General features: G+C 37.1%; 1 protein-coding gene across 2 annotated transcripts in view; it reads left to right on the top strand.

The window, feature by feature from the left end:
• The window catches only part of ALDH1A1 (aldehyde dehydrogenase 1 family member A1), a 58545-nt gene extending 47198 nt beyond the window's left edge, over positions 1–11347 (top strand). For both annotated transcript variants that reach the window (XM_037373843.1, XM_037373842.1), the window contains 6 exons: positions 670–772; positions 1337–1521; positions 4640–4804; positions 6704–6861; positions 8397–8471; positions 10726–11347. In XM_037373843.1, coding sequence (XP_037229740.1) covers positions 670–772; positions 1337–1521; positions 4640–4804; positions 6704–6861; positions 8397–8471; positions 10726–10798 — 759 coding nt within the window. In that variant the 3' untranslated portion in view covers positions 10799–11347. The remainder of the gene's footprint in view (positions 1–669; positions 773–1336; positions 1522–4639; positions 4805–6703; positions 6862–8396; positions 8472–10725) is intronic.
• The last annotated feature ends 10045 nt before the right edge of the window (positions 11348–21392 follow it).

The following is a 21392-nucleotide window of genomic DNA, read 5'->3' as shown; positions in this document are numbered from 1 at the left end:
TGGGCAGGGAGACTGGAGGAAATTATTTGATGGTTGCTACAAATGAGCAGTTGCAGGTTAAAGCCATGAGGGCTACAAGCATGCTTTTGCTTCACAGTTTTTTCCAGGACAATTCATATAAAGTAGTTGCTTTAATTATGCTATCAATGGAAAGAAGCAGGGTAGGGGCTCTGCCTCACAGTGTCCATTTCCTCTTCTTTCTTCTAAGGGAGAAATTGGAGTAAGGAAGAGTTGGCTATACAGGCAGTGTAGTTAACTACTTTTTCTCTCATACACTTTGTGTATCAAAGGGCTTTTCCATGTATAAAACAGAGGAACTTCTCACCTAATGGGAGTAACTGGCAGAGCAGGAATCAGTGCTTACTTTAGATGACAGACACAAGCAAATAGAGTGGTGGTAACGAAAAACCCACCAGACATCTTTAGCAGTTAACATGAGTGTGTCCAGGGGGAAACACTTCTGGGAAGCATCCCTGGTTTGTAGACTGCAAGTCACCTACAACCCGACTCTTTAAAATTTTTTAATTTTTTAAATTTATTTTTCATTTCTACAGTTACTGGGATACCAGCCAACTGTGAACTGATTTTCACTTCTGAGGAACTCAAAGAAGTGTTATTGAGGTCATAATAAACTTTTTGAGATAAAGCTGTTGTCTCCCTACTTTTTAGGTTGGCAAACTGATTAAAGAAGCAGCAGGGAAGAGCAATCTGAAGAGAGTTACATTGGAACTTGGAGGAAAAAGTCCTAACATTATATTTGCAGACGCAGACTGTTAGTAGCATTTTTATTATATAAACCTACTACTTTTGCAAGCCCCATGTTCTTTTTATTTTCTTTGTCAGTAAATTATTTGTACCTGTTTAATGAAGGAGTAAGTTTTAATGTTTTCTTGTCACGCCATAGTTTTAAGTTAGATAACCATCAAAAATTGGTGGCTTCTGAAAGGATATGAACCTCTGACAACCTGTCTACCCTTACCGTACTTAAGGATCATCCTAATACAACATGAATGCAGAATGAAAAGCAGCTAGATGGATCTTATACAAGTCTATTAACTTTCTAGCTGAATACTCCACTTGTTACTGCTGATAGGGCAAATAATGTTGAATCTACATTTGACACAGAAGAGCTGAATGTGTGTTTGTTTACATGTGCTGTGCTATGCTTGATAAGAGTAGTTTTTGACATAAGTCAAAGGATCAATATCTGTTTTAAAGGGCCATAAAAATAAAAAGTGCTAAAAATGAAAATTATATGAATTGACCATGGTTTGTAAAGAATTTATGACGTGACCATTCAGGTTTATGATCTGGTGAACTCTGCATTTCTTTGCAGTGGACGCTGCTGTGGAATTTGCCCATATTGGTCTGTTCTACCACCAGGGACAGTGTTGTATAGCAGGATCTAGGATTTTTGTGGAAGAGTCTATTTATGACGAGTTTGTTCGTCGGAGCATTGAACGAGCAAAGAAGTATACTCTTGGGGATCCTCTGTTGCCTGATGTACAGCAAGGCCCTCAAGTAAGTAATGTTACATGTTTCCAATATAATCATGACATGACATCACAGTTTAATATACTTCTAAACCTACTGTTGCATTAGTTCCAAGAATAAGTACAGTTGTCTAGTGGTTAGTCTGGAGGAACTGGAGGAAGAAACTGGAGTGATGGCTGGTCATGCCACTATCATAGGCCTAAGGGTGAGGTTCCTTTCTCTTTTCTAGTTCCTTTTGTTATGGAATGGGAACAATTATATAGAATTTAAATGTTTTGAGAAAGCTGCAGAGCAACAGCTGCACAAGTGTGATCAAAGATTGCTAACATTATATTCAAATAGTGCCACTATAAGTGAGTAGCTTGATGAGATAAAATACAATCATGGGGGTTTTCCCCTTTTTCAAGGTGCTAGTCTTTCATTATGCTGCTCTCGGTTTTAGAATATTACAGAACTGAAATGCATCATTCTGTACTTTTTTCTGCTTATGTTAAAAGGTTATACCAACAGATTTCCTAATAAATGAATGCTAAAATGCAACATTAAAAAGCATAGTTTTCACAATGCTGTGGCTTCAGTGGATCACATTAGAGCATTGTTAAATTAGTTTTCATCTAGAGTCTTATTCCCATATCAGCTTGTACTAACAGCATATATACTTTCTTGGCAGAGTTATTATGTACATATTTGATTGTCACAGAATCAAGGAACGCTACTGGAGACAAAGCAAAAGCTGGAGACAAAGCAATTCCTGCACATTTCATAATGTAATGTGTTCTTCATTGGTTATCACAGTCATTTTATGTAATCAAAGACACCAAGTAAATTGGAAAAATGCATTCCAAGCCACACAGGATTTGGAGAATTTAAAAATACTAAGGATGTTATTTTGATATTGTGCAATATGTCTTGCTAACAAGCTAGTATGTTCAGCTGAATAAATTTAAATACCAGAGGATGGGAAGATTCAAACAAGTGTCTGCTGTACAGCTTATACAAAACTTACAGGAATCTATTCTTATGTTATTGTGGCTTTTCTGAGTTTGAAATTCATGCTAAGAACTTAAATGAGAGATGAAAGTAAGCTTTTATTAAAAAAAAGAAGGTTAAACATGAAAAAAAAAGCATTATTGGAGACATTTTACAGTCTGTGATAACTCTTTTCTTCTCCAGTCTCATCATTTGCCTTTCTTGACCTCTTTCTCTTCTTAGGAGCTTTAGCAGAAATCTTAATTTTTTTCATATTAGTAAAGTTCCTCCTTTTAAAACTGGTATGATCCCATTTAATCAAAAATTTTAACCATGCTATTTAGGTGCATTTCTTTTGTGGTAGTTGTTAAACATCTCTCTTTGTCTTTAAATTCCATGTTGTGCTTTGACTAATTCTTTCTAGAAACAAAACCCGACAGCCTGTATCAGGCATATTCACTGTGCTCCTTTGTCATAGAGCCTCCTCAAAAGCCATATTTGTCCTCCAGTTCCCAGGCCCTCTGGGGCAGCACCTGCCTCAGGCAGCAAGTTTGGGTAACATTTTACACAGCAGGCACAAAAGAAAAGCCAGACCCTAATGGAATTCAAAAGATCATAAATATGCTAATTCACACATGAAGAAAAATTATGATTATTATAATAACAAAGGTAGTACTGACAGCAATGTGACCTGTGTCATCTAAACCTCATCTTCTCTTCAAGGTGTTTATGCACAAGAGATACTTGGCCACCAGGGTAGCAGAAGTTTTATGTCTTCAGTAAGCAGTAAGACAATTGTTTTTTAAAAAATGACAAAGGCAGTGAACTAAAAATTACCTCCTTATAGATACCCTTATGAATCCATATCCCTATAAATACAAACTTTTATCATAGCTTTAGCTGAATAGCTGTTTAATCTAGTATGCATCTAGGATGCCCCAGAATCTTTGAAAATATTGTTGCATTCTATGATCATGGTAAAACGTGTTTTAAACAAATAAGAAATTTTTATTGCATGAATAGGAGAATAAGATGTACACCTACTCTGCTAACTGATGGGTATGATCACAGAGAAAAAGCTTCTGTACAAGAGTTCCCCTAGAAATAATCCCACTATCTTCCTGAGCCAGTGCTTGAAGGCCTGAAAGAGTGAAGGAAAGAATCACAAAAATGGAACAATAACAACAACAACAACAATACAAAACAAAACAAAAACAAACAAATAAAAAAAGGGGTGTTAGGGGCTTCTACCAAACAAACTTTACCACTGAGTTTTTGGTGATATAAATGTTGTTTTGTGCACAATTTCCCTTCAGGCCTGAAGTGGTGATTTCTTGACTTGGAGAGGGGAGGAGAGGAGCCAATATGTGATCTTTTTCTAGTCCCCATTTATACTATTTCTTTTTATCCAATTTGCCACTGGAAATTGGAAGGTGTTAGGGAAATACAAGCTCCTATTGCACTGCCACCATAAACCCCTTCAACCAAAGACCAATCATTTTGCTATGCTATAGAGCCAAACTGCAATAAGCTTGGCATATATTGAATTTCTTGGTAGGCTTGGGGCAGAGATTGGCTTCATACCATAAAAAATCTGTCATTTATGCTTCTCAATCCACAAATATAAAAAACTTTATTCCACTATTAAATCAGAATTATCTCAAAACAGCATTGAATTGCAGTTATATCTTATTGTTGCTTTTTAACCTTCTTTAATAGTTTAGGAAAAAAGTGTGGCCAGTCTGCCAGACCTAGTGAAGCTCAGAAGACTCTTGCATCAAGCTCAGAAGACTCTTAGATCAAGACCTCTGCAGATTTTTCAGAATCAAGCTGAACAATTTTTAATTTGTTGAACTATTAGTGCTTCGCAAGAGTACTGGAAGAAGTATGAAACACACTCATTTTATAGAATTTTTTAATTTATTTTTTTTACTAAAGAAAACAAGGGTATCAGTCCCTTTACAGCTGATTCTTCTATGTCAAAATTTCTGATTTTTAGCCTATTTGAGAAAAGCCTGGAAAGTTTTGAGAAGTTAGTGACAAGAACTCCAGCTGTTCGACTTCAACACATGCAATTGAATAAAGCTGGAACATTGTTAGGTTTTGGTTAATGAGTTAGGTGAACAGTTATTATCAGTGTGTGCTGTTTTCATTCTTGTGATATCTTTTCATTTAGATTGATAAGGAACAGTTTCAAAAAATCCTGGAGCTAATTGAGAGTGGGAAAAAAGAAGGAGCCAAACTGGAATGTGGAGGAGGTCCATGGGGAGACAAAGGTTACTTCATCCAGCCCACAGTTTTTTCAAATGTTACAGATGATATGCGCATCGCCAAAGAAGAGGTAAATAAATTCTTGGCAGTCTGTACTCTCACTGGAGATTGTCTGTTTGAATGTCTGTACAAAATATCCATTTAGAAGATCAAGTGGCTACATAAAAACACTCAGTAAATCTGTTGTTCTATTCTGGTGGTGGTTAAAATGCTTTTCTTAATTTCTAATGCTGGTTTCACCAACTCAGTGGAGGTGAGGGAAAGGAGTACGTAGGTTGACCTGCCAACGAAGACTCCAGCATACACTGGCAGTAGATAAGAAAATGCTGCTGAGGTTAGGATTGTTTACATCACACCATACTGCCCATGTCTCACATCTGAGAGTTCCAGTAACCTGAACAGAGAGGCAGATTATGAAGGCACAGCTTGTCCACTCTTTGCACTGCCTAAAAGGAGCCACTTAAGTTGGGGTTTGGACACAACAGGCACCAAGGAAATAGTTTGATTGTGCTTCCACAGGCATTTTGTTTGTGGAAATACAGCAAAGCAGACTTTTGCCTCTGCAGGGTTATTTAACCTGGATCAGTTTGCACATGTGTTTACACAGCACTGAAAGAGCTTCTACTGACCCAGCTAAGGTGGCGGTGCCAGGGCATCAGTGATCATCTACAACGAACAGGAGTGAGGAGTGCAGAGCTGCTATGCCATTGAGAAAAACAGTTCAGTAAGCACAGCCTCCAAGTCCAGTTATGACCTCTTCTCTGTTTTTTCACACTCATCTTGATCAACAACTGCTGCAGTTCTGTGTCCTTTATACTTCTTCATACCAGAAAGCTCCTTCACAACTGTTACAAATCTAGGTGTTGCTTTATATAGCCAGTGATACTGCTGATGCAGTCTGCTGAATGTACCTAGCAAGAGTCAACAGGCTGAGTTAAAATGAACACCAGAACATCCAGACTTAATTGTCAAGGGGAGAGAGCTATAAAACAGATGAGAACTGTATGAGAAATAATTTACATTGTTTCTGTCAGTCTGGGAGGCAGGTAGGAAACTTCAGAGATGTATGTTTCTTCACAGATCTGTTGGTTTCCTTTGGGTCAGCAGTACAAGAGCTGTTTTTCTCACACTATTTTGAGTGTATTGAATAATGAAACCTCAGAGAGCCAAGGCAATTTAGATATCCAGGTTCTGCAACTCACAGCTTGAACAGTGAGGGAATGTTCAGTGGTTTTCTGAGCTATGTAAATCAATCCCTGCAACTCCAGTTAGAAGCTAGCACTAAACACTTTCTAGGAAAATCAAATTAAAAGATCACAATCTATGGGAACAGCAGTAATCAGATGTGCTAATGCCCCCCTGCCCTGCAGAGTCTTGGTACTGTGTGGTGGGCATGGGCACCTCTGACTGAGAACATGGAGCAGCAGCAGTGGGAAAGCCAAGCCTTGAGAGACTATTATCTCGCATAACACCCATATGGAAAGCAGAATTATTTGTTTCACTTGGAATATTTGCCCAGTTGTGTAGCTAACTGCAGAGATAAAGGTCTGATAGGAAGTTTAGGGGAAGGTAAAGTTGAATGTCCTTCTCAACTCTACACAAGAAAACACCAGTTTGCTGATAACCAGTGTAGATATGTAACACATGGCTCTGTGTTAACTACCTTTAAGGTGAGTGTCTTTCCATCTTTATTTAATTGTTTTCATTATTTATTTTTTCTATTTATTTATTTTTATATTGTTTTATTAATCATTCTACAATATACTATCTTGATTTGCTCCATGCTACAAAAATCTGACTTTTATGTGAATTTATAATGCTTTTTAGAACTCTGTTCTGAGATGTACACAGCTGACTGAATGAATTCAGGAATAAGGCCATCTGACAGAACTAAAATTTTTAAATATACATAATTTACGATAATAAGCTATTCTAATCCACTTTACATGTTTGCATGTGTCTGAAACAGATATTTGGACCTGTTCAACAAATCATGAAGTTTAAAACTGTAGATGAAGTTATCAGGAGGGCAAATAATACTACCTATGGCTTAGCAGCAGCAGTTTTTACCAAAGACATTGATAAAGCACTGACATTTGCAGCTGCTCTTCAGGCTGGAATAGTATGGTAAGTAATGGGGTTTTAAATATTCCTTCAGAACTGCAGGTGACAATGGCAGTACTTGTAGGATATTTTAACACTTTCTTGGGTGGTATATTTTTATATCTGAATTCCTTAACATCTTTAGAGAGGTAGATTAATGTTATCCTCGTGTGCTTCCATTGCCTTCATCTTTCCATACTTAAGATGTTATTAAATAACTACTTCCTGTAAGTCTTCACAAAATTGTCTTGTAAACTTACTAGGAAAAAAGGAAATTGGCTTGCTAAAAAGGAAAGAAAACAAAAGGAAATACAGTAAGCGCCACTTTCCTTTCAGTTCAGGACCTGGGCATAGCCCAATACATACTTAATTTGCAGAAATTGCTGTGTATACTGTGTAAAGGAACTAATTATCTGAAGTTCTGTGGCCATTAACCTGGTCAGAACATCCACCTGTGATGGAAAAGATTGATAAAATGTGGTTGAAAAAAAGGAAGGAAACACAAGTAGGAGACAGCTGCTATAGGAACAACTATTTCCAGCAGTGGGAAAGAAAGAGGCAGCCTACAGGGACCTGGAAAGGCAAAGGCTGAAAGATGCAAGAGGGAAAGTTTGGAGGAATAGCAGACTGAGTCTAATGACTATCACTGACCATGACCTGCATTTCCCTCAATTATTTTAATGCAACAAAAAGAGAACAACTAATTTTACTTGAACACAAAATCTATGTCCAATTTACATTTTATCTGAAAGAATTTGCAGCCAGCACAAATTCCTGCCCAGGTCCTGTGACCTAAAAGCATATCCTTTATAAAAATGAATTAACAGTTTTGACTTAGGAGTTGGTATCTTTTAAATGTAAAAAAAAAAACAAATAAAAGTGGAGTCTTTGGGTTTTGCATTTACAACATTGCTGGTCTGTCTAGGAATCTTTAACTATGAGCAGAACATCTATTGTTGAAACCAGTAGATTAACAGCAGCAGAAATTATATGATATGAAATAGATAATATCTGATTTGACAATGTTGCAAGATAAAAATAACTTCTCAGTTGAAGAGAAAGATGGACATTCTGCCAAAACTCTTCATACTATAAATTCTCCTGTAAAATTCCTTTTTTTACTCATTACTATATTTTTGTTCTCAACCACAATATAGAATATGGTTTAACACTGAGTAGTATCAATTTTTCCTAACTATATACTGAAGTGGTGCTGGATTTGTCTGTTGGAAGTGTACCTGCAGAAGACTTGTGACCAGTCTTCAGTTTGAGAGTTTATGCACTAGTTAGGAAGGAATTTTATCATAACTATCAGAGAAACATGTGACTGCCATTTTGCTTGAAGATCCTTGACGAGCATTAGAACCCTGATCATAGCTGTAGTTTCTGGTAATGCTCTGTTTCTCTGAACTTTCAACATATATATTTTTGTAAATTCATTACTTAGATAGAGTTTGTGAATATTATCACGTCTTTTACAGTCAAAAGAAAAAAACTGATTTTTCAGAAGTAAGAAAAGTCATTTCACACTGTTAAAAATAATTTTTCTGAACTTCCAGGGTCAATTGTTATAGTGCAATGTCTGCTCAGTGTCCTTTTGGAGGGTTTAAGATGTCAGGAAATGGACGAGAAATGTAAGTAAACACTTTTTAAAAGGTAGGTTCACAGGAACTGCAAAGTGAAATTCCAAAACTCAACTTTAAATATTCATAACTAGGATGCCTATTTTTTGTCGAATTAGTCTATATAGTGTTAGAGGCTTCATGTTGTCAGAGACAATGTCAAGCAAACAATTCCTCTATAAAACAAATAAGAATGTTACTTAGATACACATTTTATCAAAATGACTGATTTTAGTAGCTTGTGATCTACTGATATGCCAAACTGATCATTATATTTATGGTGTACAGATTTTGTCATCTGCATGAAGATACTTATGTGTGTAGTTTGTGGAATCTCCTTTAAATGCTAAGTTTTTGGGAGCACAAGACATTTCAAAAGTTTTGATTTAAACAAGAGTTTTCAGTTTCAAAGTTTTGTGATGACAACAATATTTTTGCAGTTTGTCCAGCTTAGTCAAAAGTTATGACAAAATTAGTCCTCAGTAGTCCCTGGACCTTTGGTCTTTTGCTAGATTAGAAGTAGAGGACTATGCAGAAATGACAAGCTAATGAAATTCTTTCAAACTTCTAAGGTTTAGTCCAGTTTCAATTTGAATCATGTCCTGCCTTACCTGTATTCATCTTGACCTTTACATTAGTAAGAGAATCATTTAATTTATTATGTACTGAAACATTTGATGTCATACATGTTCATTATATTATGTAGGATTATGTCTTCTGGAGGGTTTTGGAACATAAATCACAAGCAGTCTTTTGTCAAAAATGCCATATATCTGGGAACAATGAAGTATTTTTAAAACAATGAATATAAATCAAAACATGTAAATTTTCCCTTTTATTAAGCCAAATACATAACACTTTTATGGTATAATGGTAAAGAATAATGGAAGTAATTAAAAATGTATGTGCAGGTTAAGGGCTTCAGAGCTTCCTTTTCCCCCCCCTTTTTTTTTTTTTTGAGATAAAGGCTAGGGTTCTCATGCTTACTTTCACTGGTCTCAGTCTGCTCCTGATGTCAAAGCTCTTGCTGATTTCAAAGGAAACAGAGTCATGCCAATGCTGAGAGCTTTAGAAAATGTGAATGCAAAAAAACCCAAATAATTTAGGCCATTACTATCAAAGACTGTTTTGCATTTCCTGGATGCCAAAACCTGGGAGATCATTGATTCTGAATCACAGCCTTTTGCAGGAATATTTTGGGGGGTTATTTGCTGGAAATAACAGGAACACTGTAATATTGTCTATAACCGTGCATTCTGAAGGAGCTAAGCTTTTGTGCAAATTAAGTTTTTCCTAATGCTTTGTTCAAAATCACAATTAGTGGACCAATAAAAATATTCCTTACAAAACTGCAAGGAAGAAAACCTGTGTCATTGATTTTAAGAGAGGCAGTAATATGTGGGAAACAGCTGCACTGAAATATTCAGAAAATCAGTGCATCTAGCCGTTGACTTCCTTGAATCCCAGAATAAAATCCCCTGTATAATTCTTGCAATGATAATACCATTAAGAATTAAATTACTGAATGTCATGTACTAACAGAATGCCTCTTCAAAAATGAAGATAATCGGTAAACATTTTTGACAGCACAGGAGTCCTGAGCACAGATTTCTGTTTTGTAGACACATGTATCTAGTAAAATGGCAGTAAGAACTGGATAACATTTTAGTGTAGCAATCCCTTACTCTATCAAACAATCAAGTTATGTCTAAATAGCTTGACTGTGTCAGATGTCAAGCATCTAGGCACGCAAGCAAGCTTCATCTCATCATGTAAAATGTAAAGGTGGAATCATGCTGATAATACGTCATCAAGATTTAAGTGTTTTTCACTGTTTGGGAGATATCATAGTGGATTAATTATGTCCCCCATTTGAGGTGAAGTGCAAATTCTTTGACTCTGAAGAAAACTCTTGACAGCAGAGGAAAGCTTTCGCAAATAACATGTTGAGCGTATTTGTGAAGACCTAACTTGTGCCCGATTTACTGCACAGGCACCCAGTTTAGATATGCACTAAATTGATTACATGCCATTCTTTTGTGCAGAAATGAAACTGCTCTCTCTCCTACTTTTCTAAGAAAGACAGTTGCTATAGCTTTTAGAAAGGGTTCCAGCAGCAGTCTAGTTGCACAGATGTCTCCCAAATACGTCCAGTATACTTGCTATACATCTGGCCAATTACAGAGCACCACTGAAAATTCCATCCAGGACATAACTCATATAAAAGCATTAGCATAAATACTGCTCTTGGTTCTCTTTTATCTAGGGGAGAATATGGTCTTCATGAGTACACAGAAGTTAAGACTGTCGCAATCAAAATCCCACAGAAGAACTCTTAATGCTGTTGAAGTGCAGAATTTGACATCTTCAAATGAGTCTGAAAAGGCAATCTCAATTCTGAAAAAATTCATTTCCCAAATTATTCATTAACCTTTTTGCTTTCTGATTGTGTGAGAGGTACTTGCTTACATTGACCATATAAAGAATAATGTAGGAAATTCTAATGCAGTTAACAGAAAAGGAAATTTTAGTATCTGGTACATAGCTAAGTAATTTTGAAATTCATGTTCAGAAGGAACTATTTTTCATTTTCAGTGGAAGGTCTCTATAGTACTATGAAAACATTCTTTTTTCAATGTATTCTATTGGTACAGTTTGAATTTATGTGCTTTTATAAATGTTAGATTGCAAGCTCTCTGCATTTTCTCTTCTTTGTGGCCTTAACAAAAGCACTTATGAGTAATTAGCAGATAGATACTTTTCTGTGTCGTTAAAAATAATAAACTTTTTCTAGATATATTACTTACACTACTGAATGTATTCATCATACTACACAAATGTAATCTAGATAGTATTAAACAATATTAAAATCCACCTTCAAAAGCTAATATTGGTTCTTTCATTAGTCTTTCAGCCACTAGGCACTACATAGTACATTTTTTATATCCATAAAGAGGCACTACTGTCTTAATGGTGTGTTTAGGCCATCAGAAGTATACTATTTTTGCTATATGGAGACTAAAGTCCCTAATACTTTGACAGTATTATAAATGGAAAAATATGAACACACGGAACACTGGACAATTTGCTAAGAGCCAAAACCTGGCTTTGTAGCAATAAGTATATAAAAAGTCTTAACAGAGAACAAGCAAGAAATATTAAAGGGAAAGAAGAGAAGGCACTCTTTTTTGTGACTCATACCTGCTCCATTTACCTGTAGCTACATGCCTCCTTATAACTTGGGATGGTTTCCTCCCTATAGTCCATTGAGTCCCTTCATCGGTTTACCTCATTTTCTTTTTTTTGTGTATCGTTTTATTCTCATAAAGGCCCTCTGCAGATATATATATCCCAAGCTGGCCATAACGTCTAAAGTCTCTTGGTCTGTGCAATTTTGGTATTTCACAATTCTCTGCCAGCACAGCTCTCAGCACCCTCCAAGGGCTATTCACCATCAGCAGCTACCAGATAAGCTCTTGGACAGTGGTCTACAGACACCAAATACAGCAATTATATATCCTGCTCTGGACTGTATCCAGAGCCACAACTCATCTCTTATTAGAGAGGGTCAGCCTTAGATACAACCTTATGTACAAGGTCTGCCCATTAGTAACAATACAGCACACCACACATTTTTAAGCAACAAGTATGAAGAATTTGTACAGTATTGTGAGGAAAGAGGTTTTGTTCATTTGGATATGCTTGTCAGTGTTTTTCTTTGTTTTCCTTTTTCTCTCTCTTTTTTTTTTTTTTTTTTTTTTTTTTTAATTAGGATTAAAACAAAGCCGTATCAGGCGTTCATTCTTCTCTGGATGCCTTTTTTCATGAAGTTGAGAACTGGACATAACACTTGTGGCACAGGTATATCCTTCCACAGGTCTCAACGTTATCTGTTCTTGAAAGGTGTCAGTTCCAAATCCTATACACATACTTTTGAAATAATTTCAGTAGCCATAATTGTCAAACAAACCCCATTCTTTTCCTGTATCAAGAAACAAGTAACAAAATAATAGAAGAAGCAAAAGAAAGAAGAGTGAATCAAAAGTAAAAATGTATCATGGCAATAATTAACATAGATTACTTAGCAGAGGCAATTGTACAGAAGAAAGCACAGAAATAAAAATAAATGTCAAATACTGGGGGGGGGGGGGGGGGGGGGCGGGGGGAAGAAATCCTAAAGGAATAAGCTGCAGAGAAGAAAAGAATGGCAAAATACTCCAAAAGACTTTAAAATTGGTGACACATATAATATTAGAAAAAACAACCTGGATATATTGAAGCCAGTATGTAAAGCAGGTGCGGGTCTTCATAAATCTCTACTGTTCAAATTCTGGTTTTGCTGAAGTCAGCTGTAGAAGTCTCAAAGGAGGATAAGTAAACAAATGACAGTAAGTCTACATCTGCATTTTGGTTCAGATCAGGATTACATTCCTGAAATTATATTCCTGATCATCTCCACTTACCTTCTTTGGTTCACATGGAAGAGTACTACAGGGGAGCAAAACTGTGTGAATTTTTGGTGACACTAAGCCGGAAGATACTCTTGGCCTGCGTCTGGTATGATCCAGCCACAAGAACCATTTACCTCTTGGAAGCAGGCTCTTAGGGCTAGTCTGAAACAACTCCCTTCTGAATGTGTACCATGTGGGCGGTTGGTTCTTATCTCCTCACAGTGTCCTTTGGCAGCTAAGACTGCAAATCCAGTCCTACCAGGCTATGCTGCCTGCAACTGCAAGCCCAAACAAAGAATAACTTTGAAATATAACCCAATGAGAGCGAAAACCTGACATAAATAGAGGGTATAGGAGAAGGATCAACCCAGCCCTTGCATGCATATATGTATTTTTTACAATGCCTGAAATATTTAAAAACTGTTCTTAGCAATATTGTAAATATATTTCAGTTCCTGTGTGACACTCTTTCTCTTATTTACAGGTAAAACAAAGCTGCAAATAGTCTTGTTTTGTCAATTTAAATGTTTCATAAGTGCTTAAAATGTGGCATCTAGTAGTGGCTTTAAGTTCTTGCTTTTTAAAAAGCCTTGAGTCAGAAAAGTGTTTCCGTGTGTATATTATACATGAGAGAGAGCAGCAACGAGGCCAGACTGTCATGCAAGTAATGACAGAGCCAAGTATAGCTTTGGGTTAATCTGATGAAACACTGAGGCTGTTCCCAAAAGATGCAAATGTAAAGAGATACACCTTTCGGCATATAGTAAGTTTAAGGAATTCAGTATGTGTGTGTTTGCCTAAAGCACTTGAGATATGCTTGAAGGAGGCAAACAAGGGCTCAATAAATTGCATAGTCTGGTTTACCTTACAAGAGCACATTAGTTCACAGTGCATGGCAAATTGTCAAACTAAGAAGAATTTCAGAATATGGTCCTATTTGTTCCTCAACCATCCGGTTACTGACTCAGTCTAAGTCAGGAGTGCATTTCTTTCCACAATGCACACACTGTTAGTACTAATACAATCTCTCTGTGTGTACAAGAAACATCCTTCCACAATTGAGAGAGTTTTTAATTGTGTTCATAGTATTAAAGACCTGATGGTGACATTTCTTTGCTATGCCTTTACATTATAACTGCACATGGGTTCAGTGACTTGTGATCATCCAGACAAATATCATACAGGTAATTACAGAGGCTTTTTCCTTCTGGGCTTGAATCACTATCATGTTACTGCTGTTAGGTGCCAAAACAACATCATTGAAAATTACTGGGTTGAAATATAAGAAGAGCAATATTTGATCTGTATGTAATTGTTGATTACAACATTAGTGAAGTTGTAGTCAGCATTTCACAGAGAATAAAAATCAACCAGAGAAGTGAACCTGCTGCACTTCTTTTCAAAGCACCTGAAAACTGACTGCTATAGTCAGCAACAATTACTAAATTTGTATTTTGTTTGGATTGAAAGAGTAATATTTTTCATGTAGTTCTCCAAGGCGGCTGGTGCCTGAGTAATTAATGTACAGCAAAATCCGAGAAGATTTGAATTAGACTGTTTCTTTTTCCAGTGAACTACTTTTCTAGCCCTCTAACACTACTGAATGGACACCTTTAATTTTTATGAAAGTATGATCAAGGAGATGCCTTTGTGGTCTGTTTGGAAATTTATCTGTTTCAGGCAATTTTATACCATATAGAAAAGCAAGTCCTAGGAATTTGGGATCCTTAAAGCAATTGTCTTGTCATCACAGGGGCCATCCCTGCCCCCTCCCTTGCCCCTGACAAGAATTTTATTATTTTTTTTAAGAAGGGGAAGCTGCTGAATGGCAACAGCAGCATAGAGGGACCCTCAGGCTATTTCAGTCAAAATAGTGAATATGTAAGGAATTCTCATTCTGTCTCAAGAAAGAAAATTACTGATAATCCTTGACTGCCAGATATCCAGGTCTTAAGACAGACAAGAGAAGATATGGAAAAATATTCAAAGCAAGAAAGGCATCTGGCTTGGATAAGGAGTAAAAATTCCCTGATGAAGTAGGTTTTAGGGAGGAATTTGAAAGATGCGAGATCTTGGCAGGCAAAAGGGATTAGGGGGAGGAGAGTGGGATATGCCATCTGGGACACAAAAGATAAGTGCAGAAAAGACAAGTGCAAGAAAAAGGGGGAGAAAGGAAGAGAACAATAACAAAAGTGTAAGGAGTCTGACAAGGAATGAAAGTAAAGCTAAGGATCACCTTGAGATTCTCAAAGATCTTACTGTAAGATCTCATTATAATTCTGTAGAAGTTAACATGAAGGGCTTTAATAGATGAAGTGTCCCTCCCCAGCCCCTCCATCACAATGTTTGCTGTCAGATCAGGCAAGCCTGATCCTTCTGCACTCCCTATTCTCACTCAAGTCATGCTCAAGTTCTCCTGGTGTTAACGTTGTTTTCCACGTATTCCCCTACAGAAAAGTGAGATTTAAGTTACAGGAACAAGTGGAATACCCCACTTTAAATTTAAGTAGCAAAAAAAGTCTCTGAAAAGTTGGGAATAATAGTTCCCTGTGTACTTAGTGGGAGGCTCTAAGGACTGAATTGTAACCTTTGCTATGCTGACAGAAGAACAGTGGCTTGGTGAATATACTGATCTGGAAACAAAAGTTAAAGGTCTGGAAGCACAACACAAACTGATTCAGTCAAATAAAATGCTGTGTAATCTTGTAGGGAGGTCACAAGTCACTTGTTACATAAAAATTGTACAGGCATAAAAAGCCAATAAACAGAACAGAGTATGAGTGGTTTAACTATTGAAAATCCAACTTATGAAACAGTCCTCAAAGTATAGCACCAAAGGTGATTAATACACAGTATAATAAATAGCCATGCAAGAGTAAGAGACCACGGATGCTTTTACACATTACTAGCAGGTGTTGCAGAGAGATCTGGGAGAAGTATTAATCAAAATACAGTAAGATTGTCCTCTATGAGAGCAGAATAGAAATAGCTAACTCTTCCAACAAAAATTATTAGTACTGATGGTTATTTAGAAAGAAGCAAACTAGAAGAGACAGTAGCAAGGAGAGGGTTTGTTTTAGCATTTTAGTTTATATCCTCATATTGCTTATAGTTCTATGTGGAGTATGAGATTATGACTAAATAATAAATTGACAATTACATATGCTCAGTACACCGCAGTGCAAGATGGTTCTGGACATAAAGAGCAATCTGACAAACTCTGACAAGCATTTTGAGTTATTAAACAAGCCAATGCAACTGGACACTATCACAGTCAGCACAGAACAATCTCTTAGCCACTAGTACCTTTCAGGGACCATTAAGAAGCATGATAATATAGCACGACCCATACAGCACAAACCCAGCTGTGGCAAGCAGAATAATGCCTTTGTATCATACCTTGCCAAATGGCACAAGTTCTGAAGGCCTTACCTATGGGATCCTTGCAGGTTGGTGACTCCAGTAGTACAGATTCTACATCTGTTCTGAACATAGCTCCTTATTACAGATAGTGACCATGCTTAGGACCAAGGAGCACACCATGTGGTGACAGCCAGAATGAACCTGGCAAAATTTGAGTAAGGTTAATTTTTGCCCTTGGAAAGGAAAAATATCGGACAGGCGAATATGTGAATAAATGAGAACAAGCAACACTGCCCACAATTAACTATGCTCAAGAACCAAGAAACACTTTGTATGAGTGTGAAGGAATAAATGTGTCATGTGAACATTGTATTTGGACTATAAGTATGTCCCATGCATAGACACATCAACACATATTTTAGAACTCTGATTATGGAGAAACAGCATGTATTGCTAAACACAATGCCTGTCAGGAAGCTGACTCTTACATAAAGAATCTTTGACCCTGCTTACCCATGGTATGTTCATGGAAATCTTTAAAAGACATAAGATTCTATGACCTTCTTTATCTCCAGAAATCCTCAGGGAAAAGAATCCATGCAAGTTACCAATCAACAGAACACTTACTTTCAACACAATGCATGACCCCTCATACAACACATTGGTCAAGTTCAAACTATAGGCAAAAATGCCGATGCATATGTTTGGATGATGAACACATGAAAATCATAATCTGTCTACAAATATTTATCCATCAGAAGAATATGATTAATATATACTGTCAACACTCATTGCAAATTATTTATTCAGTATTAATATACTGATTATTATTCAATATTCTTAGCCTATTGCTTTCTCCTAGTGGGGAATTGTTACAGTCCACTCAGTGGACTCGTGGTGGTTCATTTACTATGATCTCGAAGTGCAAGAAATCAAGGTGACCACGCCAAGGGGTTATGCTTTGATCAAACAGAGCAATTTTATTTTTTGCCTGTAAAGCTGTGTGTGATAGATAGAAAGACAGGAAGGGAAGAAAAGGTAGAGTAGAAAATAAAAAAGGATTATAGCTACCACCACAGGTCCAAGGCATCCCTGTGGTCCCAGGTCCAGGCAGCGTCCCGCTGGTCCTCCCAATCATCGTGATCCTTAGTGGGGAAGATCTTCAAAGTTTGGTTGCTAAGAAGCCATCTTTTATGCCAAGCAACACACCTTGCTCCTCCTCTGGCCCATGGATTGTTGCCAGTTTCTGCCCTCTCGAGAAAGGTTACCACACACATCCAAAGAGGAGTGCCCGAGGCGTGGTTTGCCTTAGAGGCAGCTTCAGACCAGGAGGTGTGTTTTTGTATTATAATGATATTATAATCAAGAAATTTCACCTGAAGTTTAAGTTTTCTGGTTCGTTGCTACAACAGTGGTTGTGACCCATCTTCTGGACAGCAGTTATGTGGCCTTATCATAGTTGTTCCTTTCAGTCCCAAGTAGCAGGGAGCAGCATAGTACTCCTCGTACCATGCAGTTCTCCTTCCCAGGGTCTTTGTATTTTGGTGTCCATGAGGACCACATTCCATCTCCAGGTCTCTGTTGACAATGTTGAGACAATATCATTCTCTTTGGACCGGCTCTTACAAGAATTTCCAGGGAAAATCTGTCATATATTTCTTCTACATGTATTAAGATAAAATTCTCTGAAATAAAATAAATGTTAGTATTTATTTTTTGATGTTCTGAGCAATAAAGGGGTTTTGGTTTTTTTAGTGTGAGAGGCCTTGGCCATAGGTTAGCTAAAGCTAGCAAAAGGAATCTGAAGTCACAGCTCCACATATCCACATGCCATGAGGGAGGTTCAATCTGAAGGAGGAAGGAGGTACAAGCACACACCATTAACACTGTTGTGGCTGTGGAGGTCTAAAAGCGCAACAACATGATTAGAAAGAGGTAAAATCTTTTTCAAAACCAAGTTAAATAACAGAACAACAAAGAAACTCTTTGTTACAAAGTGCCTTCTCCACGTCACCTGCTGGCTTCCTGTTCTCAGACTTGATCACAGATTAGGGGGAACAATCACAGTAAAAGTAACAGTAAGGAGGTAGAAGAGAAGACCATTCTGAGTTCACAAACCCATATTCCACCTTAGCAAAAAAACCCACCTCCTACAGCTTCTTTGTTAGCCTCCCCTTACGGCATCTGACGTGCAGTGGGAAAAGTAAGGTTTCTACTGCTTCAGCCTCCTTCTCTTGATGCACATACTCCCCTGTGCTCCATGGCTCTCTATTAACACCTATACAAAGGACATGTTTAATGGAAATTATCTTTCCACGTTGAATGTCTATTGTGGTTTAATGCCAGCGAGCGGCTAAATACCACGCAGCTGCTCAGTCACTCCCCACCCCCCCTAGTAAGATGGGGAGGGGAATCAGAAGAAACAGAGATAAAAACAGTTTAATAATTGAGATAAAGTAGTAATAATAATAGCAATAACGGTAATAATTGTAATGAAGAGGACAGGGAGAGAGAAGAATAAAACTCAAGGGGAAAAAAAACCCCAAGCAATGTACAATACCTTGTACATGCCATTAACACTAAGGAGAGGTCAATCTCCATGAGAAGGTATCCTAGGAACCTAAACTTTACACTCAGCAAAGCAAGGTGTACGTTTCATCCATAATGTTTCCTTAGCCTGTGCTGTGTCACTCTACTTCTCTTCAGAGAGGTCTCAGTTTTGTTTAACAAAAGGAAAAATGCCCGTGCATTCCACTGTTTATCGATACAAGACAGATCATGTCTGACATTATCCCACTATCTCAGGAATCACAGCCTGTTGTCTTTAAACAAGGGATCCCTTGCAAAACCTTCAACATTTATATGTCACTTTTCACTGCTGTTGTGAATATGTATGCTGAACAGTTAACCTCCACTGGCTTATCCACTGCTAGAAACTGGGCTACTAAAGTACGTGGCTTTATAGACACTGGAAAACATTTTTTAAACTTTATTTAGCCAAATTACTAACTTTCTATGAGATGTATTTGTTGCACAAATACTGCCTATTTGCTGCATTCTTATGTTCTTCTGTAAATACTTTGCTTACAAAAACCTACTAATCCTGTGCAATATACAAATATGAGCCGTTGTATTCTGGAGTATATTTACAAGAACAGAACACAGCAGAATTTTATTTCATAAAAGGAGATTATGAAGGTTAAATTTCTGACATACTGAACATATAGGAAGAAAAATAGATATGCCTTTTTCTTCACACCAAACATACCTGCCCAGATCAAGGTCATAGCTGTTTCACTGCTTCCTTTTGTGCCTACTTCCCTAGCATACAAGCAGCTGCCTGTGAGGAGAGTAGAATGAGTCAGTTTGACTCAAATTTTTATGTGTTTTTATGCACTACTGCAGCTGGAAAGCAGCTGGAAGGAAAAGATGCACAGCTCATTAGCAGTTCCTTCAGGTCGTATGAAGAGTTGTATGGGAGGAGCTAGCTGTGTATTAAAGTGATCAGTTCCTAACAGACTGAAACTTTAAGCACCAAATCTAGAAGAGTATGACATAATTTTTGGCTGTTAAATTGAGCCCTCAGCACTGTCCATGCTGGCAGTGACGGGTCAACAACAGAGAACAGCCTGAACACTTCATAGCCTATACAAAAATTTCAGCATCCATAAAAAGACTTTTTAAACTGAAGATTTCTAGGAATGACAGCTGTCACCAGCATTAATTTTGACAGCTCTGGATATCCATGTGATTCAGGTAAACGTCTCCTGTGAGCACTGCTATGCTCTGAACAGAAGAACCATTTATTCATCATGGTCTGGTGCTTTACTGCCTCAGGGCTGCTTGGGTGACATTACTGCTTTAACTTCCAAAAGCATGTTTTATCTGAAAGATGCATTGTAGCTCTTTAATTTTTAAACAAACCAGATGGACATCTTTAAAACTAATCTTTCCTTTGAATGCTACACAGAACAAATTATTTTGAAGGTAAAACTTTTAATAATGGTATTCAGCCAGGGAAATGTATAACAAATGTGAGGACAGAATAAAGAACACATTACTTGAGAGAATCCAGAAACAAGTTAAATATTTAAAACTAAAATTCTTATTGTATAAATAAGACATTACATGATTAAACAGAAAATATCTGTTTACTTATTAGTCATTGTGTTGTCTGTGAGAAACTTGCTGCTCTAAAGCACTGATACACAAATCTGTGAGTGTGCATGGCAGTGGGCTACAGCCACCTAGCAAAATCCATAACACCAAGGTCAAATCTTGTTCATAACATTCAGATGAAGGCAGGTGGACAAGTTTTTATTGCACCAAACCTTTGTAGGCCTAAAAAGTAAAGCTTAAAAAAACAATCAGGAGCAAAGGTATAGAGTAAATTAAGAATTCTTACTGAGAAGGGAGAAAAGACATATGCCCACAGAAAAGACACGTCAGCAGAAAAGTCAACAGGGATTTGATGCAGAAAGACACACTGAACCTTTTGCAGAGACAGAAAGAAATGTTTCATATTATGGAACAGGGTGGAAAATTAAGGCCATTATGATATTTTATGATATTATCTGCATGAATGAACTTTTGGTTGCAACATTTGAAAGTGACAATACATCAAAGTTTCTACCCCATGATATCTAAGAAGTCCAGCTCCTAAGCTATATAGCACTTTGTTATGTATTTCTTTAAGGAATACATATCCCAGAAGGCTAGACATCAACATATATATGAAGTATGTAGAATTGAGAAAAAAAATTCACAGAGCAAATGCAGCATAATGCACAGGTTCAGAGAAATCATAGTTAATATTAGACTTAAAAGAAATGCAACTACATACAGCAGAAAAGCCACAATGTGACCCTCAGACATCAGTAATATTTGCAGTGATACTCCGTAGTCAGCAAAAAGAAGCAGCTATCTGAGGACCTATACAGCCAGGTTAGAGGAACTAATTAATTCCATTTATGTTTCGGCTTTTTATATTTTCTCCCTTCTAGTTAATACTTAAGAAATAGCTGTGTAGAAGAGCAGAGTCATCCACAGACAAACAACTAATGGGTAGGATGCCATTCAGCTCAATCTTTGATGTAGTTATTAATGTGGATCTCAAGAA

This window comes from Falco rusticolus, chromosome Z (assembly GCF_015220075.1).
Source record: "Falco rusticolus isolate bFalRus1 chromosome Z, bFalRus1.pri, whole genome shotgun sequence".
Classification (NCBI taxonomy): domain Eukaryota; kingdom Metazoa; phylum Chordata; class Aves; order Falconiformes; family Falconidae; genus Falco; species Falco rusticolus.
The sequence above is the reverse complement of the archived record's forward strand: the minus strand, read 5'-3'. Positions and strand labels throughout refer to the sequence as shown.